This window comes from Dermochelys coriacea, chromosome 14 (assembly GCF_009764565.3).
Source record: "Dermochelys coriacea isolate rDerCor1 chromosome 14, rDerCor1.pri.v4, whole genome shotgun sequence".
NCBI lineage: Eukaryota > Metazoa > Chordata > Testudines > Dermochelyidae > Dermochelys > Dermochelys coriacea.
Genome location: NC_050081.1, coordinates 34,340,385 through 34,367,669, shown reverse-complemented (window position 1 = coordinate 34,367,669; position 27,285 = coordinate 34,340,385). Strand labels below are relative to the sequence as shown.

Here is a 27,285-nt window from a genome sequence, read left to right as displayed (position 1 = left end):
CTTTGAATACAGGTTGGCTCTGGGGGTGGCGGGAAATGTGTCAAGAGGGGTGGCCCTTTTAGGGGAGTTAGGGACCAGACTACCTGTGACAGGCTTCTGTACGGGAGAATGAGACAACCCAGAACAACCTGGAAGTAATTAAATCCCTAGGTGGCGAATTGGCAGCTAAATAGCTAATGAGCCTGATAAAGGGTGACCAGGGCTCAGTGGAAGGGATCCTAGGGACAGGAAGCTGCTGAGGAGAGGAGCTCCCAGGAGAGCTCACCAGAGCAAGGAGCTTGGAAGGGGTGTTCCTAGAGCAGTGGTCCTCAAACTGGGGTTCATGCCCTCCAGACGGTGTGGAGGAACATTTGGGGGCATGGCAGGGCCTGGACCAGCCCCCATGGATGGCAGGAAGGGAACGCCACCAAGCCCTGCTCTGCCCCCAGCTCCACTCCAGCCCCACCCTAAGCCCCAGCTGCAGCTCTGGCCCCAGGCTCAGACACTGACTCCCAGCCCTGCTCAAAGCTGTGACCCCAGCTGCAGCTTCAGCCCCAACGTGGTTACGCCCCTGGCCAAATCTCCCAGCTCCTGGTCTCAACTGCAGCCCCAGCTGCAGCTCGGGCTGCACCAGCGGCTCCACTCCCAGATGAAGCCCCCGGCTCCCGGCCTCAACTGCGAGTTCACTCCCAGCCATGGTCTCAGCTCCTGGCCCCAGTTTCAGCCCCATTCCTGACCCAGTTCCTGACCGCAGCTCCTGGGGTGGGAGGACATGACCAAAAAGTTTAGGGACCACTGTCCTAGACAGAGGAACTCCCTTATGGGGGAGGAGCTGCCAGAGATGACAATGACAGCAGCTGCTGGAGCAGGACAGAACCCTGGAGAGCTGCCCCCAGCTGGAGAAAGTGGATGCAGGGAATAAAGGCACAGGCTGAAATGACCCCAGGACCGGGAAGAAGGGCTGGAATCATCTGGTTTCACGATGGAAACTAATCCAAGCCCAGCTCCGGGAAGGAGGACTGAGGACTCCTGATTTGAGGACAGTGAGGACCTTGAATGAGAGCTGGAGGCTGGAGCAGAGTGAAGGAAAAGATTTTATTTTGGGTTTACTTGGACTCAGGACTCAGAGTGGACCCCAGGAGGAGGCTTTTCTCTCAGATCTTTTGGACTGTGAGGTGTAATTTAAGGAGTGCTGAAGAGGGTAAATTGAGGCAAGACGCTTGCTAAGACACCCTGAAACGGCTGAGGGTGGTACCTGAGGGTGCCACCCCATGATGAGTCTACAAAACTGGAACCCATTTAACAGAACTGCTGCTCCTTCTCCATGCAGACAGAGCCGCTCTCTATCACTTGAGGATAACCTGTCTGTTCATTCCCTTTGGGGCGCCTGCCTTTGGCTACTGTCAAAAGACAGGATACTAGGCTTGATGGACCTTTGGTCTGACCCATATGGCCGTTCTTATGTTCTCTTCAGTCTGTCTGCGTGGGCCTCTCACCACAGCATCTGACCCCAACAGAGCCTGCATCACAGAGTGGGAACCTGGAGCGAACACAGCACAGCGTTTTGGGCCACCCACTTGGCATCCAGTGTCCCTGTCCCAGATCCCAGGCTGCTCCTGCTCCCTCACAGCCTCCAGCTCCCCCCAATCCCAGGCTTCCTCTGCTCTGTCCTGTTACCTGTAGGGTGACCCAGGGCCTAGTATGGAGCCATCAGGGTCCTACAATACTGTCAACTGCACACAGAAGATAAACAGGATGGGCTCAGGGAGTGGCTGGCCCCAAAATGGGACCCTCATGCCCCCTCCCCAAATGTTTGCTGCTGCACTTGCTGGGCCTTATCTGCACTCAGACCAGGAGCCCTGTGGGGCTGGCAGCCCCTTGTTCTGTCTCTGCAGTGCCTGGCTCACTCGTGGGCGCTACATCAACAACAACACTCACTGCCCAGCCCCGAAGGGCTGCATGACAGCGCAGCACCTTCCCCATCGCACATGGGGACCTTGGGGCGCAGGAAGCCCTGGTTACTCTGCCCCACACATTCACCCAGCGACTCCCCCGAGCTGCTGGACCCGGGTCCCTGGGGTCAGAGCGTGGACAGTCGAGTGGCACTGACTGGCTGGGGCTACTGGGGTGGGTGGAAGGAAAGGGTTAATCCCAGCGCGGTGGCACTTCGCTGTCCAGCCCTGGCTGGTCTCTGCCCTCTGGGTGCAGCACAGGGCAGGTGCCTCTGAGCAGGTCCCTGCCCACTTGCCCGGCCATTTGCCCCAGACACAGAGAACCCAGGTGCCGCGGGAGGAGCAGCCCCAGCAGCGCTGCATTGGCCCTGGCACGGGCTGAGCCTGCGAGCGCAGTGGCAGAGGCAGTGGCAGGGTGAGGGGCTCGGCCATTGAGAGCAGCAGCGCCCCCCCCAAAGGGGAGGGGTCTGCGCTGGGACAACAGGCTGGGCTGGGCCAGGGGCTGGGAGCTCTGGCAGCGAGCGCGGTGCCAGCACAACGGCCCTGCTGGAGACCCTGGGCCTGGCCAGCCGGGAGCAGCCAGCGAGTGACTCAGGGCCTGAGACCCTGCCCAGGATGGGGTTTCTGGGGGGGGGGTGACAGGAGGCTCCCCAGGGGCTGGTGATCCCCTAGAAGGAGGCACTGAGGAGACTGGCTCAGGATCCCGACAGGCTCAGGAGCCAGGGGTGTGGAATGGCCCAGAGCCCAGCTGTGTTCAGGGTCCAGTGGGTGCAAACTGTGCTGGGCTGGGGCCAGCGAGTGGGGAGGGGAGCAGGGATGTGCTGGCTCCAGCCAATCACAGAGAGGAAGCTGCTTCCCCCACAGCCTGGGGTTCCTTCTCCCCGGAGCCCTGAGATCCTGGCCCTGCAGCCGGCACCGACTGCACAGCCTCCATCGGCCGGGACAGACACACCCAGCTTGGCCCCTTCGACTGCCCCCTGCTGGGGGTGGATGGGAAGAGAGGAGGGTGGGAGTAGAATGAAAGGGCCAGTTCAACAATCACAGACGGATCTCACTGAACCCTCCCACTCCCCCTCTCCTCTGCTTTAGCTTCTTCTCTGTCCCTCCTCGCTGTCAGGTTTGTGCCTTTGCCCCCGGTTTCCGTGCTGGGGTTGTGGGGAGGGGCTTGAATGGGGGCAACTCACGCTCAGAGCAGCTCACTGAGCGGCAAACCAGTGACCCAACCTCACACTGGGCTGTGCTCAGAGCAGACGAGGGGCCCGTAGGATTCAGCTTGTTACCCAGTAACACACGGCCCAGGTCAGACCGCAGCAGCCAGACCGGCCCCTCCTCCAGCTCAGAAAGCTTGGCCAGCCTTGGCTAATGGGGGCTGGGGCAGAGCTGAACGGTGGCCACACAACTCAGCCCTGTCCCAGGAGAGAGGCACAGACACATCATCTGTTACCAGCCTGTGCAGCACCCAGCACAATGGGCCAAGTCCAGGCCTCACAGCACCTGGCTCAGGGACACAGCCATGGAGGGGTCAGGATGTCAGAGTGATGGGGCCTGGTCAGACACCTGGGCAAGTACCAGCAGGTGGCTGTAAGTAGCAGGCAAACTGACCAGCACTCAGCGCATCAGCCTCCAGCTTTCATACAGCTCCAAGCCTGTCAACTGGGTGCAAGTGTGTCCTGGGGTCCCAAGCACTGTCCAGATCCCCAGGCACAATACAGCTGAATGTCTCAGTAGACGCCACTCACCTCCAAATCTCTTCAGCGCTTCCCTCATGTCAAGGGAAATTTTATACACGTTCTTCAGGTCAGTAGAAACAGCTTCTGGTTCCTGGAGTTTCACATTCTCACCCCTATGAAGAAAACGTCCCATCATCACTCAGCTGCTCTGTACACACGTCATCCCAGAACCACCACCAAGAGTATAAGAGCAATGAACATAGGAAACACACCTGCTCAATGTGCTTTTCACATCCTGAAAGAAAAAGAGAATCAATGTCCTGTATTAACACCATGTGCATAAAACTGTATGAGTCTCACTCTGGCCATCACACTTTCATCTAGAAAATAGATCAACCCTCCCAAGCTTCACTGTTTTGTGGTAAAAGCTCACACACTATTTTGTATTAACACTTGTTTCATTTATGTAAGTGAGACAGGAATTTAGCTAAAGGGATCTCCCTTCTAGGGACCCAACCCATCCGTATCTGTGTTTATCGACTGTGTTGGGTCCAATGTTCTGGGGTCAGAGAAGGGATGGGTTTAGCTCAGTATCATTTTTGTATCATCCATTTAATCTCCCATGGCCTCACTGGGTCTCCATGAGGAGAATTCCCCTCTAACATGAACTGCGATATTTGGGAACTGATGGAGCCCTTAGCCTCATGTTCCGTTTGTCAGTAAACCACAGAACACATTGACTCTACTTGCTGAATCCAGACACATGGATCTGAGTTATAATTCTGGGTGGCTGGAGAATTTTGATGCCGTCTCACCTTTAGCAGCTCGACAACTGGTTGCCGACACTTCTCCTCTATCTCTGTAATCAGCTGCTGCAGAGAGGAGCTTTGCTGGGAGAGCTTGGTTACATTTTCCCTTAGTCTGTGCAGAGTCTCCCTCTCCTCCTCCTCCAGGCTCTGCAGAAGCAGCTGCTCCTCTTCTCTCAGCAGCGTGTGCAGTTTGTTAAATTCACCTGCAATCATCTCTCTCTTATTCTTCACTTTCCCCTTGAGATAGAAAAATAGGAAAGGCCCAGAGAAAACGTGAGCCAGATGTTGAGTTACACAGACTGGGCCTCTGTCCATGAAGCAGGGGATATTAGATCAGTATCAGGTTTATAGGATATTTACTTTTTTGGGAAATGTACCATAAAGGGTTTGTTTTAGAACAGAGTTAATAAAGCCAGTTCCATAGTGGGGTTGTCTAGGGTACTCTGTAAAGGCACAGTACGTTATTGCAGGTGGCATGGGATGGACACAAGGGAGTGGGGAGAAATCGAGGGAGCAGAAGAAATTTAGAGGGGGCTGCACAGGGCGTCCGTGGGGGATTGGGTGCCCAGTGCTGTGCACTCAGACACGCAGGGGAGCCATCGCAGCAGGATGTGGGCAATGCTCCTTCTTTGACAACATGCTCCCAGGGCTGCAAAGTTCAGGACCTAGGGCTGGTGCTAATAATTTTTGGGTGCCATCCTGGGGCACACATGGGCATTGGGCGCCCAGGGCATTGTCAGGGCTGGCTTTGGCCTCACCCAGCCTGGTCGAGTGCCCCATGCCCATATGCCCAGTGCCCCAGGGATTGCAGCCTTTAGGGAGCCCTCTAGGCTCACAGAGCAGCAGGTTGTCTGATGCCAGCTGTGTCCCTACCTGCCCTGTGAAAGGAGCAGGGGAAAAATGCTGAGCCGGTGCTGATCCTGGCTGTGGGAGGGGCTGGCTGCTCTGCACCTGCCTCTCTAGCTCCCCTGCAGTTCAGCCCAGAGGTGCTGGGTGACCCAGGGGTGAGCCTGCCATCCGTGTGACCCAGGCCACAGTGATGTTGGGGAAAGTCTCTCTCACTCTCCCTGAGATGCCAACATGGCCAGGGACTTCAGCAGCTTCTCCAGCCCCTGGCCCCCTGCCCCCAGAGCCCTCCTCCCTGAAACCCCAGTACGTGAGCCCCAGACCTTCCATCCACCAGTCTGTGCCCTGGGCTGACCCCTCTCCCCTTCCCTGTGCAGGGCTCTAACCCGTCTGTCTGGCTCACCTGTGTGGTGGGGGAAGGACTGTGCTCAGTGTCTGAAGAGGCAGCTGCTTGAACACTGTAACTTCCACATCCTACCTCTGCCCCGGCTGACCCTAGCCCCCAGCGCAGCCCTCCAGCACCCCTGGGCCCATCTGCCAATGGGCTTTGGACACCAACCCATGTCCCAGACCAACCCCAGCCCGCCCCTTGGAGCGCTGCAGCCACGGGGCACACAGACAAGTTGGGTACAGCCCTGACAAGCCCCAGCTCCCACAGGGGCCCCTGCCCAAGGCTTTGTGCACAAGGCCTGGACCCTGCAAAGGGCCGTGGGCCTGCAGCCTCCTTCCCCTCCTGCCCGCTGGGAGCTGTTGAGTTACAGCTAATTCGAGTGGTGCAGTGTTATCGTATCCCCTAACGTCTCCCCCCATCAGACACGGCCAGCGCATCCTTCATGGGGGCCTGTCACCTCCCGGGCCCTGCTCCCGCCCATGGGGATACTCCCCACCTGGCTCAGACCCATGACGGCCCCTCTCAGTGGGTGATTGGCCGCCTCTGCTGGGCCTTGTCTCACAGTTGCTGGGGCTGCAGTTACTCTGCACCGAGTGACACTGATCATTGGGCCGTGACCGCTGGTGCTGTAGGACGTAAGTCGCTCTCACTGGGCAATAAACAAGGGTTTTAGAACCACCCCAGTGACTGTCCCAAGGTGCAGCCGCCTCCATGGTGCTGGCTGGGCACTTTGCTAGACATATTGAAACCTGGTTGTTAATTGTTATGCATCTAAATCCCTATTGTCTGAGGAACTGAGCACCAACTGCTTCTGGTGCGGGCCGTGGGAGCTGCTGCGGTTCGGTCCTCTGGAAACCAGCCCACTTCCGCCGGGCTCTAAATACGGCTTCAGATGCAGAACCAGGGGCACCCAGCTCTGAGCATTTCAGCTCTTGTAAATGGCCATTTTTATCTGACTAGTGGGACACCTGTTTCTCCTCTCCTCTCCTCCCTGCTGCTGGCGTCTTCCTTGCACCCCCGACGCTCTCTGCAGGGATTTCACTGTAAAAGGCAGGTGAACCGGAACAGACATTCTGTCCCATGGGTTCATCACCTGCTACAGACAAGCAAAGGTATAGTCACAGTAACAGTAGCAGGTGACTGGGATGAAGTGGCCACGTGATGGCTACAGAGGCTGCGAGGTGGCCGAGCGCTGCCTGGCTTTACACTGACCTGCCCCTGGCTCTGCTCACTCAGGGGGTGTCCACACTGCAAGGAAGGTCTGACAGCACCGTGTGTAGACACACCCCAGCTAGCTTTGATCTGGCTAGCTCGGGTACTGGTAGCTATGAAGCTACAGCAGCATGGGCTGTACATGCCCACCCAGACCCCTGGGTGTTACTCAGTGACTAGCCCCAGCTAGCTGTTGGGGCCATGTAGACACAGCCCTGGGGGCAGATTTTCCACAGAGCTCCACACCCGCCACTGGGTTTGATGTTCAGAGGAGCTCAGCTCCCAGCATGCCCCCCCCCAGACAGCTGAGTGAATCTGAACTTCACTCATGGGGGCAAAACCTCCTCCAAGCTCCAGTGTCTGGCCCAGGCACTGGGCAGATTCATTGCAGGGACTGTGGGTACAGGGCAAGAAGGAACAATCTGTTTCCACCAGGCCACTGAAAACCGATGGCTGTAGCAGCCAACACACCCTCCCCATCTGCAGGAGGGAAACAGCATCCATGTAATAGTGAAAACACTGCACCCAGTATTGAGAATTTGCCCTTATCAGAGATCTCAGGGGTCTGCAGCACTGTACAAGGGCCAGGAACTGCCCCTCTTCCTCTATTTACAGGAGCTGCTGCGCTGAGATCCCCATCAGAGATACAGCCTGATGCTGTCAACACCCTGGATGGCAGGTACCATAGGCCAGGGGAGGCTAAGCCTCCCCAAACAGGATGCAGTGCCCCTCCCTTTGGAGGCAGGCTGCAGACCTGCCACCTTTGGAGTCCTGCCTGTGCTCCGTCCAGAGCCCTCACTCCCGCTTTTCCCCCGAACCCCGAAGCACCCGCCGCTTGCCACCCGTCAGCTGTGTGGGGGGCCCCACCACTTACTCCTCTCCACTCCTCCCCTGTCACTCACCCTTAAGGCAGGAGGGGACAGAAAGGAGCAAGTGGCAGGCGAGGGGGCTGTGGGGGAGAGGAGAGAGCTGCAAAAATGAACAGTGAACGGGGAGCCTCTGGGGAGGGGGCTGAGCGGGAGCAGGGCATGGGGCAGAGCAGGAGTGGAACCTGGGTGGGGCCTCGGGGAAAGGAGGCCAAATGGGTCTGGAGCAGTGGGCAGGATGATGATCCAGGCACCGGGGAGTTTCCAGCACTCACGCCCGGCCTCCCCAAACGCCGGAGGCATGCACCCCGCATGGCCGGCACCAAGCCTGTGCCACGGAGCAAACAACAAGAGCAGGTTCATAACCTCATCCTGGAGCTTTACGGCCCCGTCATTCCTGGGAATGCTGTAGGGGGAAGGGCTCAGCGAGGAATAAACCCCGGACACCCACCTGCCACTCTGTGGTTTTCTCCTTCTCTTTCGACGTCAGAGCCAGGGCCTCTTCCAGCTCCTTCCTCAGAGGGCCCAGGGCTCCCTGGAATTTCACCTGCAGGGGCATCATGTGCGAGAAACAGCCATTAGTCTGCCTGTCTGATGGGTGGACAGTACTATCCATATTGGCATTTCATACAGGAGCAGTAAAATACCCTGGAAGCAGGCAGCAGACTCAGCTCTGCCGGCCCCAAAGGTCTCATGGGAGCAGAGAGGCCAGTCTCAGAGCAGGGGCTCTGCTTTTTGCAGACACTCACGATTTTTCAAAGCCTGTGTTTTAGCTAAAGTTTCCCATCCCTGAGCACAGGCCAGAGGGGAAGTAGCTGGGAAGGTTCTGAATGATCCCTCCTGCCAGTGAGAGTGAAGAGGCTGGGACAGGACCTCGCTCCACTGTACCCCAGACCCAGGCCAGGAACAAGACCCCACAGTGCTCTCGTCTGTCCAGGCTCCCATGTGGCCTCCCTCAGGCAGCAGCTGAGCACCTGAGCCAGTGCAGTCCCGTTAACTGTACAAGGTGAAGCTGTGATGTGGCTGGAGTCAGTGAGGAACAGGGAACACACTCGGTCTGGGGGAATGGGCCACCCATAATTATAACAGCTCCAGAGCATAGGTGCCGATTCCGTGGGTCCTCTGGGGCTGGACCACCCATGGAGAAAAATTAGTGGGTGCAGGCAGCTCCCCGCCCCCAGCTCACCTCCGACTCCACTCCACCTCTGCCTCCTCCACAAGCGTGCCCGCTTTTTCCCCCTAGCTCCCAGCCACGCAAAACAGCTGTTTCTCACAGCTAGGAGTGAGGCGGAACACAGCACACTCAGGGGAGGAGGCGGGGCTGGGATTTGGGGAAGGGGTTCAATAGCAGCAGGGATAGGGCAGAGTTGGGGAGGGGCCAGGGGTGGAGCCAGAGGGTGCAAGCACCCACCAGCGCTGGGGAAAGTTGGCCCCTATGCTCCAGAGCTGCATAACCCAGGGCTCTCTTCCCCTTTGACAGCATGTGATTCATTCACACGGCAGAGCAATGTGCTCCTGCTCCGTCAGCCCTGCTCTGTGCAACACCTATGGCAGCCCCCCAGAGTCCCCACCTGAGCCCCTACCAGAGATCTCCCCATTTCACTCTCTCTCTTTTCTGAGCCCTCAAGTTCTCTCCTCCTCTCTGCCCAAGGGCCCGTCTGTTGCAGCTGAGAGCTCCTGGGGTGCTGTTTGGCTGACACCCCTGCGGTGCTGCTGCAGGGAAGCAGGGAGGGAGGGAGCGAGCCAGCAGGGGCTAGTGAGAGACAGGGGGTGGAAAAGCAGCCTTTGCATCCAGCAAAACAGCTTCATAAATGAGCAGAGATCAAAAGGGGGGGGGGGGAGGGGGAAGAGGGCCAAATGTGCTTGGATTCTTTGAAGCTCCACCCATGTGAATGACCAAAAGGAGACACCATGATCTGTTCATAGTCCCCTTCTTTCAGCAGTGGAAGCTGGGTTTGAAAAGCATTCAGAATCTGAGAGAAAAGTTTCCCACAGCAGATATCTTTTAAGACTTGATATTCTGATTCTGTGGCCACACTGCCAGATCATTCCTTTTGTTATAGCATCTCCCGTACAATGACGGCTTTACAGAGCTGAGTGATGGGTCACACCTGTGACAGGCAACTTCCAGTGAAATCAGCCTGTAATTAAAATCCAAAGTTATTACCCATTAAACTTGACAGCAATTCCCTACCATGTACTCCTGGGCAGCCTCCTCTATGGGAACCACCCTGTGAGCTCTGTGAGCCCGGGACAGATGGCAAACCAGACAGACAGAAGTTTGATCCTCTTCACAGAACAGTTTCAGAGTCTCCTGGTGTTCCCCACACACCCCATCCCCTCCTGCTCTTTTTGCTACTTGGAAACTCAGCCGCTTGGAGATTTCTACCATGTTTCCCAGCTCCCTGTTGGGCCTGAGGTTTCTCTGTTGCACAGTTTCTCTGCACTGAGGGCAGGAGGCGGCTGTGTCGGGTCCCTCCCAGCACTGGGCGATGCAGGCTCGGCAGAAATTGTGCCCGCACTCCAGAGTGACAGGGTGTGTGAAATACTCCAGACAGACGGGACATGTCCCTTCCTCCTGGAGACTCTCCACAGGGCTCGCGGCAGCCATGGCTCCCTCTGGGCAGTGGAACAGGGTAAGTTTCTATTTCCTGAGCTCAGAGATATGCCCCACCTGCAGCAGCAGCAACTGGGTGTTTCCCTTCCTGGAATTGACTGAGGCTGTTTGCTGAGCTGGAGCCAGATCACAAGCAACATTTCAGCCCTAGAAGCTTTGATGAGAAATGTCCCAATAGGGCTCCAATCCTGCAATCAGCTCCCTCTGCTGGTGTGTGTGTGTGTGCGTTGGGGGGGGCGGAGGTGGTGTGGCAGGGCCGGAGTAAGCCCCTTTAAGGCCCTGCCAAAATGCTGGCAGCAGCCTGCTCTCGGGCTAGGAGGCCAGGGCTATTCAGCGGAGAGCCCAGTTGCAAGCCCTAACTAGGGCTGGCTCAGAGGAGCATGCTGAGCTAAGTGGTGACAGCTGGGCTGAGGCACCAGAGGGCTATAAAAGCCCTGGGCAAACCTCAGAGAGGAGGCTAGCCTGAGAGAAGACAGGAGAGCAGTATTGCTGTCTCCTTACTAAGGAAGGAAGTTTCAAAGGCCAGAAGACCCTGGGGAGGGTCTGTGGGGCACTAGCTGTTGGGGGATCTGGGAACTGGATGAACACTGTAAATAAAGACATTTGGGTGAACCAGCAAAGAAGGTGTGGAGGACTCTATTGTACTATCCTGGGCACAGGCTCAAGAGGGAGAAAACCTGCACCGACCCTGTGACAGGGAGTCACTGGGGATTCACATGGAGATCAGTATCCCTCTATCCTGATGAGCTTACAGAATTGCATGTCTAAATAGTGATATTATTGGCTTGGCAGAATTCATTTGACTTAATATGTAATTTTGACAGATAAGATTAATATTTATTTGTAAGGGTTTTTTTGTATTTATCTATTTAAACTTTCAATGTTTGTTTTTATCAATATTATTGTTCACAGTTGTGGGAAATTGGGGGGGATGTTCAGACAATATTTTTGTCAGACAATAATTAGTTTGACAGACACAGCTTGAAAAAGTTAAAAAGTGTAACTGTTAAAACACAAATTGTCAACATCACATCTCAAAACACATGAAGTAAAGCTCCTTAAATCAAACTCTAGTAAGTTCTCCAGCAGCATTTTCCTTACTGTGCCCATCTGAAAATTTCATTTATCAATGGAAATGTTTTTCCATGGTTTGTGTGTGTTCAGTGAAATCAACATTTATTAACATCTACTGATAACATCTAATCCTTCCAAATCTAGGGATATTCAATTCACAGGTCAAAAACTTGGTTAAGCTGGAATCAATGTTTCAAAGGCCTGATTCTGACATACGCTAAGGCAGCTTAGCCTCAGTGTAAAGGAGACGCAGCATCAAAAGTGTTGCCAACATTCATGATTTTATAATGAGTCTCATGAACGTAAGAATGGCCAGACTGGGTCAGACTGATAATCCATCTAGCCCAGTATCCTGTCTTCTGAGTAGCAGCCGTGTTAGTCTGTATTCGCAAAAAGAAAAGGAGTACTTGTGGCACCTTAGAGACTAACAAATTTATTTGAGCATAAGCTTTCGTCTGTAGCTCACAAAAGCTTATGCTCAAATAAATTTGTTAGTCTCTAAGGTGCCACAAGTAGTCCTTTTCTTTTTGTCTTCTGATAGTGGCCAATGCCAGGTGCTTCAGAGGGAATAAACAGAACAGGTAATCATCCAGTGATCCATCCCTGTCACTCATTCCCAGCTTCTGGCAAACAGAGGCTAGGGACACTTCAGAGCATGGTTTTTGCCTGCTATTTGGTATGTTTGTTAAAGCCCCAGCTCCTGGAAGCATATGACAAGGTGAGACTCTTGGGCTTTGTTTGCTAAACAAAGGAAGTTTCTAGCTTTCTTGATTGCAGAGAAAAACTTAACAATGTTTTCCAAATGCAACCTAAAAGTCTGAGAAGCCAGATAGCAAATAGAAAGAACCCAATGTTTATTATGAACTATTATTTTGAAGTCTCATGGTTTTTAAGTCAATCTCATCATTTCAGGAGTTCTAATGATTTTTAAAAGTTTGCAGTTGACAGTACTATGAGAATTCAGGCCTTAAATTTAATGCCATCATTTATCTAAAACAGCACAGTCAATAGAAAGGGAAACAGAGAGGGCAAGGTGTGGGAATGTGCATGGGGCCAGGCTGGGGGCCAAGCCAAAAATGAGCACAGGCCCCCTGGAGTAAGGGTGAAGTAAAGAGAAATTAGAATGTTCATTTTTATGTTTAGGTCATTAGAGCCTTTGCTGGAGAAGCCAGGCCTGAAAACATGAACTGATCACTACCAATGCAGTATTGCCAGCAGCACGTAATCCAAATCTTGAGGTTGGCTGAAGAAAACCAGAGGGGTTTTCTTCTAAAAAAACAAAAACAAAAAATCACACCACATGCTGGAGCGTTCATTTGTTTCTGAGCATTCATGAGTCACTCTGGTCATGTTCTCAACATTTTCAACTCAGCCATGAGAGCAAGAAACTGACCTTTGTTAAAGTGAGAGCTGAGATTGTCATGTAATCACAGGATTCCAGGAGCTGGGGCATGAAGAGAAACACCAGCTAGTGAAAGAGTCAGTGTGAAACAAGGAAAGTTTGCAACAACCATAATGTGATGTTTTTGTGAGCTGATGTGACAGGAAACAGCTGCACTTCTAGCCATTGCAGGTCCTTACCTGGCCCCCATCACTGCACTGTCTGAGCACCTCACAAATGCCCATGTGCTTTGCCTCACCATACTGCTGTGCAGAGACAGCCAATACCTGCTGATTGTTGGGGGCCAGGATGGGGGGAAGAAGAGAGGAAAGAGAGGGAAGGAGAGGAAAGGGAGGCAGGGTGAGGGCAGTGCCTTCAGCTGATGTTCATAAGCATGCTCAGTCTGCGTGAGCATATTCAATACCAGCCAAGCAGCAAATCTGGGGGACACATGACCCCATGTGCCCCCTACTTCCCAGCCTCTGCTGCTGTGAGACAGGGAATGGCTATTTCCCCCATTTTAAAAGAGGGGACATTCAGCCCCAGACAGAATAAATGACTTGCCTGAGGTCACCCCGATCAGGGAAGTGAACCTGGGTCTGCTCAGCGTAACTTAGCGCCTGTGCTACTGGGTAAACTTTTTCCTCTGCAGCCAGAGCCTCGGAGAAAAGATTAAGGAGACAGATAGACAGACACAGAGTTTCTCTGAGAATCATCTCACTGACCCTCCCCCCAGACACGAGAGCAGTCTGTGCAGAGTCAGGTGATAATGGTGATGTCACCAGTCCTTGATGTGGTCCTTCAGGGGGAAATCTCCGCTTTCTTTAGTTAGCCCCTGATGAAGGCAGGTGATGGCCCCAGCATCTAATTAGGCCTAGCAGACTGTATCAGTGCCTTTGCACTGTGTTTCTAGAAACTATCTAGTACAGCACTGTTACCCCCTTTGCAGTTCAAAGCCTTTCTGCCAATGTAACACCTTCCTAAGCTCTTTCCTTTTATAGCAGGCCTTCCTTCCCTTATTGGTTGCAGCTGTGGGTGCCTGCCTCTGTGACTGGGGTGTGATCAGGCTGCTTCCCTGCAGATAGGAGAGACTCCTTTCCCCTACTAAACCTTTGCTGAGAGGAGTGTAGAGCTGCTGTAGTGGTGAGCAAGTCCTAGCTAGTTTCTCTTGGACCAGGTCTCCCTTTTCCTTGCTAGCTGCTTGCTCCCCTTAGCTAGCTACTGTAGTTGTTTGGGGGGGGTTGCTAGCCTACCTGTTGATAGGGGAGTGGAGAGGCCCCTCCCTTCCCTATCTTGCTTGGGGTCTTTCCTGGCTCTTTGGCCGCTATTGACCTAGTGCTCTGCTTTTCCCCTTGGTGAGGGAGCTGCTTTAGGGCAGCATTTGGGGTCTTTGCAGCGTGCTGTGAGAAGGGGGGGAGTTTGTGCTATAGCTGGGCCTTTTTCATCTTGGTCCCAGGGATGGTGGCCAGAGTGATTGCTGTGGGGGAACAGGGGGAGGGTGTCACACCTTCCCCCGGTTCACCCCTGCTCCCCCCTTCTGCTACTGCTCCCTTTCCTGCCCCATTTGCTGCTAGGAGCTTTTCCACACTTGCGTCAGCTGCCTGTCTCCCCTGCTTACTCACTTGGGGTGTTGGAGCAGCAGGTGGGTGAACTTTTCCTTTTCTCCTTTGGCTTTGTCCTCATTCCCTGCTACTTTCTCCTCTGCCTTGCCCACTGTCCTGCCCTTGCAGCTGTTTGTCCCCTTTCCTTTTGCTGCCTACCCCACCCACTCCCCTTCTAGCTGCTGGCTCCATTTTGCCCTGCTCTGTTTTTTGTGGGGTCTCTTTCTTGATCCTTGGTTAGTTTGCTTGCCTGCCCTTGTCCCTCGGTGCAGGCGTTGTTGCCAGCCCCATTCCCCTTGAGCCCACCCTGTCTTCTGTTCCTGGCCTGTGGCATACTTGTGGGGCCCCCCCTTCATTCTGGTCCTTTGCTATTTGCCCCCCCCTCCCAGTTTACCCTTTTTGCCTGCCTGACCCCGTCCCTTTTGTAGGCGCTTAGAATTCCTCTCCCTGCTTCAGTTATTCCCCTCACGGAGGCTCCCTCCCCCCTCTTAGTGCAGCCAGGGGAGCTGGTTTCTTCCTCCTGAGCTGGGCATTGTGTTCCTTGTTTCCTGTGTCCCTTTCTGTGGGTGCCCCCCCCCGCCCTGCTTTCAGCTTAGCGGGGGGGGGTGGCAGCTATTTTCCCCCCTTTCCCTCCATTCCCTTTGTTCCCTGCCCTAGTGGCTGTCCCTCACCTCCCTTCCTGGGGTGGGCGATTCAGGGGGTGGGACTTCCCTGAAGGCCCCTGCTGTTCCCTCTCAGTCTCCCTTCCCACCCTCCCTCGCGCTGGCTGCCTCGACCGCCGCCACCGGCTCAACGGCCATCGTCGCCCCTGAAGCCCAGCGGCGGCGGCCACGGATTCCACTGCTCCTGCCGCGGCCTCCGCTTCCGAGACCGCTCCCGTGGCCCCTGGGAAGGGCTGGGGGACAAAGAGGAGCAAGTCCCTGCCCAGAAGGCAAAACCTCCCATGGGGGTGGTCTCCTCTCCTGCTGCTGCCCTGCTGACAGCCGTGGCCCCCCTTGTTCCTGACCAACGGTTGCCTCCACCGTCCCTGGAGATGCTGACCCCTTGGCACCCAGGGTGTAAGCCCAGCTAGTTGCAACCCCTCTGCTTGCTGCCTGCTCCAGCCACCTCTGCGCAATGGCGCTTATGTCCGTGTAACTTATGTCAGTCAGGGGGTTGGTCTAGTTACACCCCTGAGCAACATAAATTCTGCTGACTTCAGCTGGCGTCTGGACACAGCCTCAGGTGCTTATCTTTGGGAGAGGAGCAGGGTTTAGGATATGCCCCTGTTGTGTCTCCCATTGGCTAGTTTAGATGGCTCCCCACCTAGGGTGCTGGCTCTTGTGGATGGCATTATAAGGTACCTGCCTATCTCCGGTCATTGTGGTGGGAGACTAGGCATCTAAGTCAGGCTGTGAGGGTTGCAGTGTTCTTCTTGTGATGATCTAGGCACTTAAAAATTAGGAGCAGGTGATGCTCAGCATGGTAACACTTAAGTCCCTTCATGGATCCCACCCCCAGCCATTTACATTAGAAGCTCACAGAAAGCAAAGACCCAGACCTGGCCAAAGGTGGGGTGTGTCCTTTTTCTCTCTTTAGATCCCATCTTTTAGCTCATGGCCACCCTAGGAGAAGGGGTAGGTTTTTTTTTTCAATGCAATAGCAAACACAAGGCAGCGATCTCATTATACAGTCCCAGGGGAGATGAGGCAAGTGATGCTTTCACCTCAGTGTAGCTACTGAAGGTGATCGTTCACCCTCCCAAACACCCCCCAACCCACAGAATTTTTCTTGATCAGTTACACTGAGGTGAAACCACCACTTGCCTTGTCTTCACCCAGATTGTACAATGAGAGAGAAAAACCTGCATCCTAGTGTAGACAAATCCCCAGAGACTGTCTCAGCAAATGCTGATGGGTAGAAGAAATGCAAACAACATATTTCATATCTCTTTAGCCACCATTGAATAAATTCAACACCTGTGGAAACAAAGAGGAGAGTCAGCACCATGTGTTCAGCCCCCTTTCCACTGAGCCCAGCTGAGGAATTCTTGATTGACATGGCTATAGACTCCACAAGAGAGAGCACAGGCTGGATAGTGGCAAAACCCCAGCTCCCATTACAGGGACATGCAGGTATTTTCCCTGTTGGTGCTGGGGACACACAACCAACTAGGGAAGCAAATCCTACAACTCTACCCCCCAACTATTACAGCTGGAAAATTCAAAAAGGACAAATCAGAATTGTCTTTCATGCTTTATTTACTGTAAATACCCATCAGAGTACAAAGGAGTTGAGAAGCTGCTTCAATAATCACAACAATGGAAAAGAGACCCACAGGTTTTGGGAACAGTTACTTTTGTTGCCATTTTAGTGTAATTAGAGTCAAGGAAGTAACATGAAATTAATGAGTGACAGTCTCAACTTCAGTGAGGCTTTATAAATCTCTGTCCCTCTTGTGTTCCCTTTTCTTCTCTGTCATACTGTTCATTTTGACAGCCCTCATTTCCCATCCCTTTTTATTTCTCTGTGTCTTCCACTCTCCTCTGATCCCTGTCACAGCAGATCCTTCCCCTTCATGTTCTCCATTCATTCCCTTGAGTTTATCCCTTCAGCTCTCATTGCCTTTGGCTGTTCCCCTCTTCACAGTGTTTTCCTTTCCTTGGTTTGAGAGTAGCAGCCGTGTTAGTCTGTATTCACAAAAAGAAAAGGAGTACTTGTGGCACCTTAGAGACTAACAAATTTATTAGAGCATAAGCTTTCGTGAGCTACAGCTGACTTCATGATGAAGTGAACTGTAGCTCACGAAAGCTTATGCTCTAATAAATTTGTTAGTCTCTAAGGTGCCACAAGTACTCCTTTTCTTTTTTCCTTGGTTTGATATCCCTTTCTCCAGGACTCTGTTTATTTTGTTTTACTTTATCTTTTCCTTTTGTTTTCTCTGTTCCCTCTGGTTCAGCCCAGCCTGTGCCCTCCCCAACCCGTGACTCTCGCAGTGTTGCCAACCCCAGAACTTAAAAATCATGAGTCAGAACCCAAAATCATGAAATTGACCCCCGCCCCCCTCCAAAAAAAACCCATGAGGGCTCAAAACAATATATAACGTATCCTGGTTTATCTTCTGATTTTTTGAATTCTCCCTGCCCATCCCGTGTGACAATTACAGTGTTACTGGCTCTCCCTTAGTTACAGGGGAAGGTGATTTGGGCCCTGTGGCAGGAGCTCTGGCTGGGAGACCCCAGGGAGATCTAATCTCATAGATTGGCACAAAATGCTCCCTGCTGCTGCGGAGCTTCCTCCAACCCCCAAATCCTGATTGAGTCATTCTGTGTCCCTGCCACCCCCACATCTGTCTGTCCCCAACCCAGCTGTTAGTTCTGCCCCCTACCCAGCCCCCACCTCTGCCCCTCAGGGGCCCTCTGCCCCTCCTGCAGCCCCAGGGGTTCTTCCCCCCCCCCGCACTTCTGGGGCTGCAGAGAGGGGGAGGAGCTTCCAGGGGTCATAGAGATGAGGAGCCAGGGGCTGGGTCGATGGGAGTGCTCCAGAGACATAGCGACTGGGGTGTGAGACGCTAGAAATGCTAATTTCAGGGTCCCCAGTTTCAGGGACACAGTCTGAGCCAGGATTTGCACACCAGCCAGAGCCAGGGGCGGATTCTCTCCCCAGGGATGGAGCCCAGCGGGAAAGTGAAGCTGGTGACAAGGCTCATTTATCATCAATAAATGTCACCTGCCCGCGGTCACAGTCCAGCCAAACCCAGATCCTGCTGGGAACCCGGCTCAGGGGGGTCACAGGGGAGGTGAGAGCCAGGTACTCACCCCCCATCTCTGCACAGCCCAGATCCCCCCATAAGGGCTATGGCTGATCCGTCCCTTCCTCCTCACAGACTCTCTGGCCACCCCCACAGCCCAGTATAGCCCACCTTCACCTCCCAGCAATGTCTCCCTGAGGTGAATCCCTCGCAGCCCAGTACACAGAGCTCAGTGTCAAATCTCTCAGGGTTGTCAGGCAGTCGCTGCCGCGTGTTTCCCCATCTCACACTTTTCCCATCTTCAGACAGGACGAGTTCAGGATGAGCCGCGTCTGGATCCAGAGTCACATTCGCTGGGGGGAGAGACACACTCAGAGCGTTAGGGGCAGAACTCAGCCCTGGGGGAGGGTTTACGGTGTTCGTGACAGAATCTGCCCCTAGGAGCTCTGAGATCTCAGCACAGGGCTGGGGAGAGTCACTCCCCTGGCAAAGACGGGCCAGTGACAGGGTGAAAGTATCGGCTGGGCCAGGCCTGAGACTCAGAATCTTTCCCCTCCTGCCCCAACCTCTCCCCAGGGAGAGGACTAGAGACTCTGGGAGCCCCAGCAGATGGCACAACTCAGTGAATACTGAGAGAGCTCCCCTCCTCACCTTCAATCTCACTGTGTCCCAGCTCCCCTTTGCTGGACTTTGCTATGGGGCCTCCCCACTGCACCCGGCCTGCTCTGAAATGTCACAGCTTGGACAGCAACAGGCCACACGGTACCAGGATTGAACATGTCCCAAATTTCACTAAAAATCCCTGCAAGCTGCATGGAAATTTTTTAAAGAGACCATAAGAGAGCTGACTTTAAATATATACCCCAAATTAAAAAAAAACATAGTAAGAGAACCAAAAAAGAGCCACCATGACTAAACAACAAAGGGAAGCAGTAAGAGGCAAAAAGGCATCCTTTAAAAAGTGGAAGTTAAATCCTAGTGAGGAAAATAGAAAGGAGCATAAACTTTGGCAAATGAAGTGTATAAATATAATTAGGGAGGCCAAAAAAGAATTTGAAGAACAGCTAGCCAAAGGCTCAAAAAGTAATAGCAATTTTTTTTTTAATGTACATCAGAAGCAGGAAGCCTGCTAAACAACCAGATGGTATTCACCCAAGTGTTCTTAAGGAATTCAAATGAGAAATTACAGGACAACTAACTGTAGTCTGTAACCTATCATTTAAATCAGGTTCTGTACCAAATGACTGGAGGATAGATAATGTGATGCCAATTTTTAAAAAGGGCTCCAGAGGTGACCATGGCAATTACAGGCCAGTAAGCCTGACTTCAGTACCGGGCAAACTGATTGAAAATATAGTAAAGAACAAAGTTGTCAGACACATAGATGAATATAATTTGTTGGGGAAGAGTCAACACGGTTTTTGTAAAGGGAAATCATGCCTCACCAATCTACTAGAATTCTTTGAGGGGGTCAGTAAGCATGTGGACAAGGGGGGTCCAGTGGATATAGTACATTTAGATTTTCAGAAAGCCTTTGACAAGGTCCCTCACCAAAGGCTCTTAAGGAAAGTAAGCAGTCATGAAATAAGAGGGAAGGTCTTCTCATGGATTGGTAACTGGGTAAAAGGGTAGAAATAAATGATCAGTTTTCAGAATGGAGAGGGGCAAATAGTGGTGTCCCCCACAAGTCTGTACTGGGATCAGTTCTATTCAACATATTCATAAATGATCTGGAAAAAGGGGTAAACAGTGAGGTGGCAACATTTGCAGATGATACAAAACTACTCAAGACAGTTAAGTCCCAGGCAGACTGTGAAGAACTACAAAAGGATCTCTCAGAACTGGGTGATTGGGCAACAAAATGGCATATGAAATTCAATGTTGATAAATGCAAAGTAACTCCCATTAGAAAACATAATCCCAACTATACACATAAAATGATGGGGTCTAAATTAGCTGTTACCACTCAAGAAAGATCTTGGAGTCATTGCGGCTAGTTCTCTGAAAACATTCACTCAATGTTCAGCGGCAGACAAAAAAGCGAACAGGATGTTGGGAATCATTAAGAAAGGGATAGAGAATAAGAGAGAAAATATCATACTGCTTCTATATAAATCCATGGTACGCCCACATCTTGAATACTGTGTGCAGATGTGGTCGCCCCATCTCAAAAAAAATATATTGGAGTTGAAAAGGTTCAGAAAAGGGCAACAAAAAGGATTAGGGCTATGGAACAGCTGCCACCTGAGGAGAGATTAATAAGACGGGGACTTTTCAGCATGGAAAAGAGACGACTAAGGGGGGATATGAGAGAGGTCTATAAAATCATGACTGGTGTGGATAAAATAAATAAGGAAGTGTTATTTACTCCTTCTCATAACGCAAGAACTAGGGGTAACCATATGAAATTAATAGGCAGCAGGTTTAAAATGAACAAAAGGAAGTATTTTTTCACACAACGCACAGTCAACCTGTGGAACCCCTTGCCAGAGGATATTGTGAAGGCCAAGACTATAACAAAGTTTAAAAAAGAACTAGATAAATTAATTGGAGGATAGGTCCATCAGTGGCTATTAGCCAGGATGGGCAGGGATGGTGTCCCTAGTGTCTGTTTGCCAGAAGCTGGGAATGGTGACTGGGGATGGATCACTTGATGATCACCTGTTCTGTTCATTCTCTCTGGGGCACTTGGCATTGGATGCTGTCAGAAGACAGGATACTGGGCTCGATGGACCTTTGGTCTGACCCAGTATGGCCGTTCTTATGAATATGAAAATTAAGACTGAGAGATTATTATTTCTACTCTATCTCCTTTTAAGGAGATCAGACTAGAGGATCTGGTCATCCCTTCTGGACTTAAACTCTGTGACTCTATTGCTTATACATTTCTCACATTAGCTTCTGCTGTGAAATTCATCCAGTTTAGTCTTTCCCCACATTTATTAAAGTTACATTACAAAACAAATGCCTGTACACACCGAAAAGAATGATAGCAATCATAAAGGAGCAAGCAAACAAAAGATTTCATATTGCATCAATTTAAAAAGTTACATTTGAAAACAAACACCTCCACCACAATTAAACAAACTCCCACACAAGGATCCAAATTGGTATAAAAATTTCTTATCAAAGGAAGGATAATGACACTTACTTATTTCTTTATCTCGTTTGGCTAAAAAATAAAAGAGAAATAAATATATATATATTTGTTAGGCATTTCCATTTTCTTATGTTTTATTTCTATTTTTCATCAATACGACAGTGAAGGCTGGGAGAAATCAACCTCCTTTTCAGGACATCAGAGAAGAGGATCCAGGGGTCCCTTCTGGTCTTTAAGTCTGTAATTCTATTGCTTATCAGTTTTTCAAATTAAGTTTTAGTGTGAAATCTATCCAAGTTAGTGTTTGCCCACATTTTATGAAGCTACACTAATCCCCCAACCAAAAAAACCCAATAATAACAAAAAGCAAGCACACAAACAAACCAAAACAGGTTAAATATTGCAACAGAAGTCTAAAAGTTAAATTTAAAAGGAAACAACTCCACAACAATTAAACACGCTCCCACATGAGGATCCAATTTGGTACCCCCTAAAAAAATTCTTGTCAGAAGGATAATGGCACTTACTAATTTCTGTATCTCGTTTGTCTAAAAATTAAACTGAAATACATGCACATATTGTTTGTTAGGAGTTTCACTTTTCTTATATTTTATTTCTCATTATCATCAATATGATAATTAATGCTTAGGAACTATTTCTATTCCATTTCCTCTTAAGGAGGTCAGACTTGATGATCTGGTCATCCCTTCTGATTGTAAACTCTGTGATTCTATTAGAATCATAGGACTGAAAGTCTAATCTCCTGCACTCATGGCAGGACTAAGTATTATCTAGACCATCCCGACAGGTGTTTGTCTAACCTGCTCTTAAAAATCTCTAATGATGGAGATTCTACATCCTCCCTTCGCAATTTATTCCATTGCTTAACTACCTCACCTGTTAAGAAGTTTTTCCTAATGGACAAACTAAACCTCCCTTGCTGAAATTTAAGCCCTTGCTTCTTGACCTTCCATCAGAGGTTAATGAGAACAATTTTTCTCTCTCCTCTTTGTAACAACTTTTCATATACTTGAAAACTGTTATCATGTCCCCCCCTCTTCTCCAGACTAAACAAACCCAATTACTCTATTGCTTACCATTTAATTAAATTAGCTTTTTGTATGAAATTTATCCAGGTTAGTTTTTCTCCACAATTTATAAAGTTATATCTCCCCAATGAGAAAAATCATTAAAAAAAAGTAAGCAAACAAACAAAAACAAGTTTAATAAATAAATAAAAAGAGTAAATTTAAAAGCAAACAACTCCACAACAATTAAACAATCTGCCTGTGATGGAATACACCAGTTTAAAACCATGCCCTTTGAACTTCATAGGGATACTTCCACTTTCCATGGTGGGGTGGGGTGGGGAGCTGTGACCTTTGGTGGAAAAGTCCAAGTCCAAGTCCAAGCGGTGGAGGAGGGGGGGAAAATCAGACAACAAGTATTTAATGACAGTAAATCTTGAGACTAAATAAGAAAGCTTTATAACCGTTAAAACACACATTACAAGATCACATGCCAAAATACACAAAGTAAGTATCCTTAAACAATAAGTTCTCAAGCAACTTCTTTCTTTCTTTGCTTATCTGTAAATTTCCATTATTGATGGAAATATTTTTTCCATCAGTTTGTGTGTGTACAGTGAAATTGACATTGACTGATAAAGATCTAATCCTTCCAAGCCTCTGTACAGGGTATTCCAGTCTCAAGCTCAGCAAGGCCAACTACGTACTACTCCCCTGTTTACACATCCAAGGCTCTCATTAGTAAGGTTAAGATTTTGTCAGTCATTTTTAATAAAATTTACGGATAGGTCATGGGCAATAAGCAAAAATTCGCAGAACCCTGTGAAGCCCGTGACCTCTCTGTGACTTTTACTAAAAATAACAATGTCAGAATGGGGAGTGGGGGTCCAGCACACATTGCGGCTATTGCTCCGGAGCCCCCCGCCGCATGCTGGCAGCTGAGAGGTCTGGGGCCCCCACTGGCTGGCAGCTCCAGCCCTGCCGCCCCAGGCTGAAGCAGAAAATGTCACAGAGGTCTCTGGAAGAAGTCATGGATTCCGTGACATAATCGTAGCCTTAACTATATAGTCCACAACAAAAGCAGGCAGAAGAATCTCTTCAAGCTCATTACTGGGGCTGGGTGTCTTGGGCCACGGGAACGCCGGAGTCTGCTGGCTTGGCAGGGCCCTTGCAGCACAGCCGGGCTGTGGCTGTTTCTTTCAGAGAAAAACGCTAATCTCGTCACGTGGCCGCCCGTGGGCCTTTACTTTTGCTTTCCACTTCGGGCCGCACTGCAAGAGGGAAGCCCCGGGCTCTGTTCGGAGGCCAGAGATTTCTTCCCCAAAGGGCGAGGAGAAGCTGGGGAAACTGCAGCCATTTGGTAGCCAGGGAATCAGCCCTGCAATGTGCTAAACTGAAAGAGTCACTGACAATGGAAATCATCGCAACAAACCCACTGGAGTTTGATCACACCCTGAAGACTGTAAAATGGCTCAGAAGGACCAATCAGGCAGGTTAATTTTGCTTCAGAGTGCTTCCTCATATCCCCTCATGTGTACTGCTCATTGCCTGGCCAGATTGTTAATAACACAAAGATTAAATAATCCGGTGTCGTTTATTTTACTCGTTATGTAAACACTACAGTACAAGTTTCCGAGTAGTAGCCGTGTCAGTCTGTATTTGCAAAAAGAAAAGGAGTACTTGTGGCACCTTAGAGACTAATAATAAATAAATAAATTTGTTAGTCTCTAAGGTGCCACAAGTACTACAGTACAAGTACATTCAAAATGATTTACATTCCGATGCCTTTCAGATTATTGTCCTAGCAGTGTAACTCGGGATTTGTGTGGCATGTTAGATTAGTAATTTGCTTCTTCTGCGGGGGCATGTTTCATTTAAGAACACTGGGCCCAATCTTGTTCTCAGTGACGTCCCAGGGTGACTTGTAACAAATAATTTCCTGTATTGAGAATACCGGAAGAGATTTGCTGTGCCACTCCCAGCTGTTCTGTCCTTCTGCCTGTTAACGTTACAGTTTTCTACCTCTGACTGTGGAGCTGAATCCTGTTGTTTCTGACACTTTCAAGGGAAAAAAGACTGAACGCATCCGATGAAGTGAGCTGTAGCTCACGAAAGCTTATGCTCAAATAAATTTGTTAGTCTCTAAGGTGCCACAAGTACTCCTTTTCTTTTTAAGGGAAAAAAGGAAAATTATTTCCACAGTCAATCAAGACAGAAAATTGCATCCTGTTCTCCTTCTGAAGTGAGGGGGAATTAAGCATGTGCCTAAAGCAGACCATGTCAAGTGTGCTGCTGAATAGGGGCTGAATAGGGGCTTCATGACACAATTTAAAAAGAGGCATATTTACACATTGGTTGACAGATCATCTCCTACTGTGTGAACAGTCATTGGAGGGGAGATTTCCTGAGGAAATCTAAAGGACTAAAGGTAGTAAAAAAATTAATTGTACAACACTATTTCACAACAATAATTCACTTTTGTTTTGTTTGAAATATTTTTAATTTCCATTTTTAATCAAATATCATTGAAACAAAATGATTTTCCTTTTTCAATCATTGTTCTTCTTCTTTTAACAAGAATAGGGGAAGGGTCAGGAAAATGTTTGGATTTTATTAGCATTCCTCTTTTGAATCAATTTGAACTGTATATTCTCATTTAGCATCATTTCATTGAAAAATTAGAAACATTCAAATAATAAGAAAATTCATTTTTAACGTTTTTTTCTAAAAGTCATTCTATTGAAAAAATAATTTTTGTTTAAACATTTTGGAGAGCTACAGTGTTGTCAGCTCACATAATTTTTTTGTGAATTTTGGCGTTTTATTTTAAGTCTCATGCTATCTGCTAATTTTCCTAAAGCCCCAGATCTCTAGTTTTATGATTATGTGAGAATCTCAGATATCATTTAAGTAAAAACTAAAATTCTCACATTCACAGTTGCAGACAAAGTTTAGGAATATGACCTGAGTGCTCCCTCAGGGGTCGGAAACCAAAAGGCAAAAAATGAGAACCTAAAATGGATTCGCAAAAAGAAAAGGAGTACTTGTGGCACCTTAGAGACTAACAAATTTATTTATTTTTAATAAATTTATTTTTGCGAATACAGACTAACACGGCTGCTACTCTGAAACCTGTAAAATGGATTGTTATCATTAGAATTTTAAAGCTCATTATTTTAAGTCAGTCTGTTTTTTGACCTGATGTGATTTTGTGTGTGTGTGATAATTTTTTTAATTGATTTTCATAAAAGAAATAGTGAAATATAAAAATTGTAAAATAGAAAAAAAGTAATTGAAGTACAGTTTACATCTTTTCTTGAATACCTCATTCATCCCTGAGAGGAGGGGTCAGTGCTGGGACAACAGGCCAGGCTGGGTCAGGGGCTGGGAGCTCTGGCAGCAAGAGCGGTGCCAGCACCAACGGCCCTGCTGGAGACCCTGGGCCTGGCCAGCCGGGAGCAGCCAGCGAGTTTCTCAGGGCCTTGGACCCTGCTCAGGAAGGGGCTGCCGAGGGCGAGTGTGTGTGTGTGACAGGAGGCTCCCCAGGGGCTAGTGATCCCCTAGAAGGAGGCACTGAGCTGACTGGTTCATGTTCCCAACAGGCTCAGGGGCCAGGGGTGTGGAATGGCCCCGAGCACAGCTGTGTTCAGGGTCCAGTGGGCACAGACTGAGTTGGGCTGGGGGCAGGGAGTGGGGAGGGGAGCAGGGATGTGCTGGCTCCAGACAGTCACAGAGAGGAAGCTGCTTCCCCCACAGCCTGGGGTTCCTGCTGCCCTGAGATCCTGGCCCTACAGCCGGCACCGACTGCACAGCCTCCATTTGCCGGGACAGACACACCCAGCTTGGCCCCTTTGACTGCCTCCTGCTTGGGGGTGGGTGGGAAGAGAGGAAGGAAGACCGAGCTCACTGAACCTTCCCCGTCTCCCTCTCCTCTGCCTTAGTTTCTTCGCTGTCCCTCCTCACTCTCAGGTTTCTGCCTTTGCCCCCGTTTCCATGCTGGGGTTGTGGGGAGGGGTTTGTATGGGGGCAGCTCACGCTCAGACATTGTGACAGGGTCACACTCTTGTGAGTGAGTCTCACTCACTGAGCAGCAAACCACTGACCCAGCCTCACACTGGGTTGCGCTCAGAGCGAACAAGGGGCCCGTAGGATTCAACTTGTTACTCAGTAACACACAGCCCAGGTCAGACCGCAGCAGCCAGACCGGCCCCTCCTCCAGCTTAGAAAGCCAGCCATGGAGGGGTCAGGATGTCAGAGTGATGGGGCCTGGTCAGACACCTGGGCAAGTACCAGCAGGTGGCTGTAAGTAGCAGGCAAACTGACCAGCACTGAGCACATCAGCCTCCAGCTTTCACACAGCTCCAAGCCTGTCAACTGGATGCAAGTGTGTCCTGGGGTCCCAAGCTCTGTCCAGATCCCCAGGCACAATACAGCTGAATGTCCCAGTAGACGCCACTCACCTCCAAATCTCTTCAGCGCTTCCCTCATGTCAAGGGAAATTTTATACACGTTCTTCAGGTCAGTCGAAACAGCTTCTGGTTCCTGGAGTTTCACATTCTCACTCCTATGAAGAAAACGTCCCATCATCACTCAGCTGCTCTGTACACACGTCATCCCAGAACCACCACCAAGAGTATAAGAGCAATGAACATAGGAAACACACCTGCTCAATGTGCTTTTCACATCCTGAAAGAAAAAGAGAATCAATGTCCTGTATTAACACCATGTGCATAAAACTGTATGAGTCTCACTCTGGCCATCACACTTTCATCTAGAAAATAGATCAACCCTCCCAAGCTTCACTGTTTTGTGGTAAAAGCTCACACACTATTTTGCATTAACATTTGTTTCATTTATGTAAGTGAGACAGGAATTTAGCTAAAGGGATCTCCCTTCTAGGGACCCAACCCATCCGTATCTGTGTTTATCGACTGTGTTGGGTCCAATGTTCTGGGGTCAGAGCAGGGATGGGTTTAGCTCAGTATCATTTTTGTATCATCCATTTAATCTCCCATGTCTGTGCCACTGT

At 50.2% G+C, this 27,285-nt stretch overlaps 11 protein-coding genes across 21 annotated transcripts in view; 5 read left to right on the top strand and 6 right to left on the bottom strand.

The window, feature by feature from the left end:
- LOC119843327 (E3 ubiquitin-protein ligase TRIM11-like) overlaps positions 1 to 13,760 on the bottom strand; it is a 790,215-nt gene extending 776,455 nt beyond the window's left edge. Inside the window, exons 1-7 of one of the 4 annotated variants that reach the window (XM_043496903.1) lie at positions 13,692 to 13,760; positions 13,391 to 13,456; positions 9,920 to 10,496; positions 8,177 to 8,272; positions 4,417 to 4,647; positions 3,874 to 3,896; positions 3,671 to 3,774 (exon numbers count right to left, since the gene is read on the bottom strand). In XM_043496903.1, the coding sequence (XP_043352838.1) occupies positions 3,671 to 3,774; positions 3,874 to 3,896; positions 4,417 to 4,647; positions 8,177 to 8,272; positions 9,920 to 10,336 (871 nt within the window). In that variant the 5' untranslated portion in view covers positions 10,337 to 10,496; positions 13,391 to 13,456; positions 13,692 to 13,760. Of the gene's footprint in view, positions 1 to 1,145; positions 1,520 to 3,670; positions 3,775 to 3,873; positions 3,897 to 4,416; positions 4,648 to 8,176; positions 8,273 to 9,919; positions 10,497 to 13,361 lie in introns of those variants that run through there. The other 3 variants (XM_043496906.1, XM_038372552.2, XM_043496904.1) reach the window with 3 other exon arrangements.
- The window catches only part of LOC119843336 (butyrophilin subfamily 1 member A1-like), a 1,931,986-nt gene that overhangs the window by 748,796 nt on the left and 1,155,905 nt on the right, over positions 1 to 27,285 (bottom strand). The window lies entirely within an intron of this gene.
- Positions 1 to 27,285, top strand: part of LOC119843287 (zinc finger protein 850-like) — a 1,467,609-nt gene that overhangs the window by 875,162 nt on the left and 565,162 nt on the right. The window lies entirely within an intron of this gene.
- Positions 1 to 27,285, top strand: part of LOC119843319 (zinc finger protein RFP-like) — a 555,398-nt gene that overhangs the window by 38,384 nt on the left and 489,729 nt on the right. The gene's annotated exons all lie outside the window — the stretch shown is intronic.
- LOC119843341 (E3 ubiquitin-protein ligase TRIM7-like) overlaps positions 1 to 27,285 on the bottom strand; it is a 430,179-nt gene that overhangs the window by 58,368 nt on the left and 344,526 nt on the right. The gene's annotated exons all lie outside the window — the stretch shown is intronic.
- The window catches only part of LOC119843274 (zinc finger protein 850-like), a 1,382,451-nt gene that overhangs the window by 1,087,798 nt on the left and 267,368 nt on the right, over positions 1 to 27,285 (bottom strand). The window lies entirely within an intron of this gene.
- LOC119843356 (zinc finger protein RFP-like) overlaps positions 1 to 27,285 on the top strand; it is a 1,128,717-nt gene that overhangs the window by 851,260 nt on the left and 250,172 nt on the right. The gene's annotated exons all lie outside the window — the stretch shown is intronic.
- LOC119843308 (butyrophilin subfamily 1 member A1-like) overlaps positions 1 to 27,285 on the top strand; it is a 910,188-nt gene that overhangs the window by 651,493 nt on the left and 231,410 nt on the right. The window lies entirely within an intron of this gene.
- Positions 1 to 27,285, top strand: part of LOC119843334 (E3 ubiquitin-protein ligase TRIM39-like) — a 707,078-nt gene that overhangs the window by 548,320 nt on the left and 131,473 nt on the right.
- The window catches only part of LOC119843309 (butyrophilin subfamily 1 member A1-like), an 845,206-nt gene that overhangs the window by 742,288 nt on the left and 75,633 nt on the right, over positions 1 to 27,285 (bottom strand). The gene's annotated exons all lie outside the window — the stretch shown is intronic.
- Positions 16,827 to 27,266, bottom strand: LOC122456627 (E3 ubiquitin-protein ligase TRIM11-like). The gene is made up of 4 exons (XM_043497151.1): positions 26,717 to 27,266; positions 18,300 to 18,481; positions 17,249 to 17,390; positions 16,827 to 17,038 (listed from the first exon to the last, which is right to left on the bottom strand). The coding sequence occupies exons 1-3, from the start codon at positions 26,841 to 26,843 to the stop codon at positions 17,292 to 17,294; spliced, it is 408 nt and encodes a 135-aa protein (XP_043353086.1). The 5' UTR covers positions 26,844 to 27,266; the 3' UTR covers positions 16,827 to 17,038; positions 17,249 to 17,291.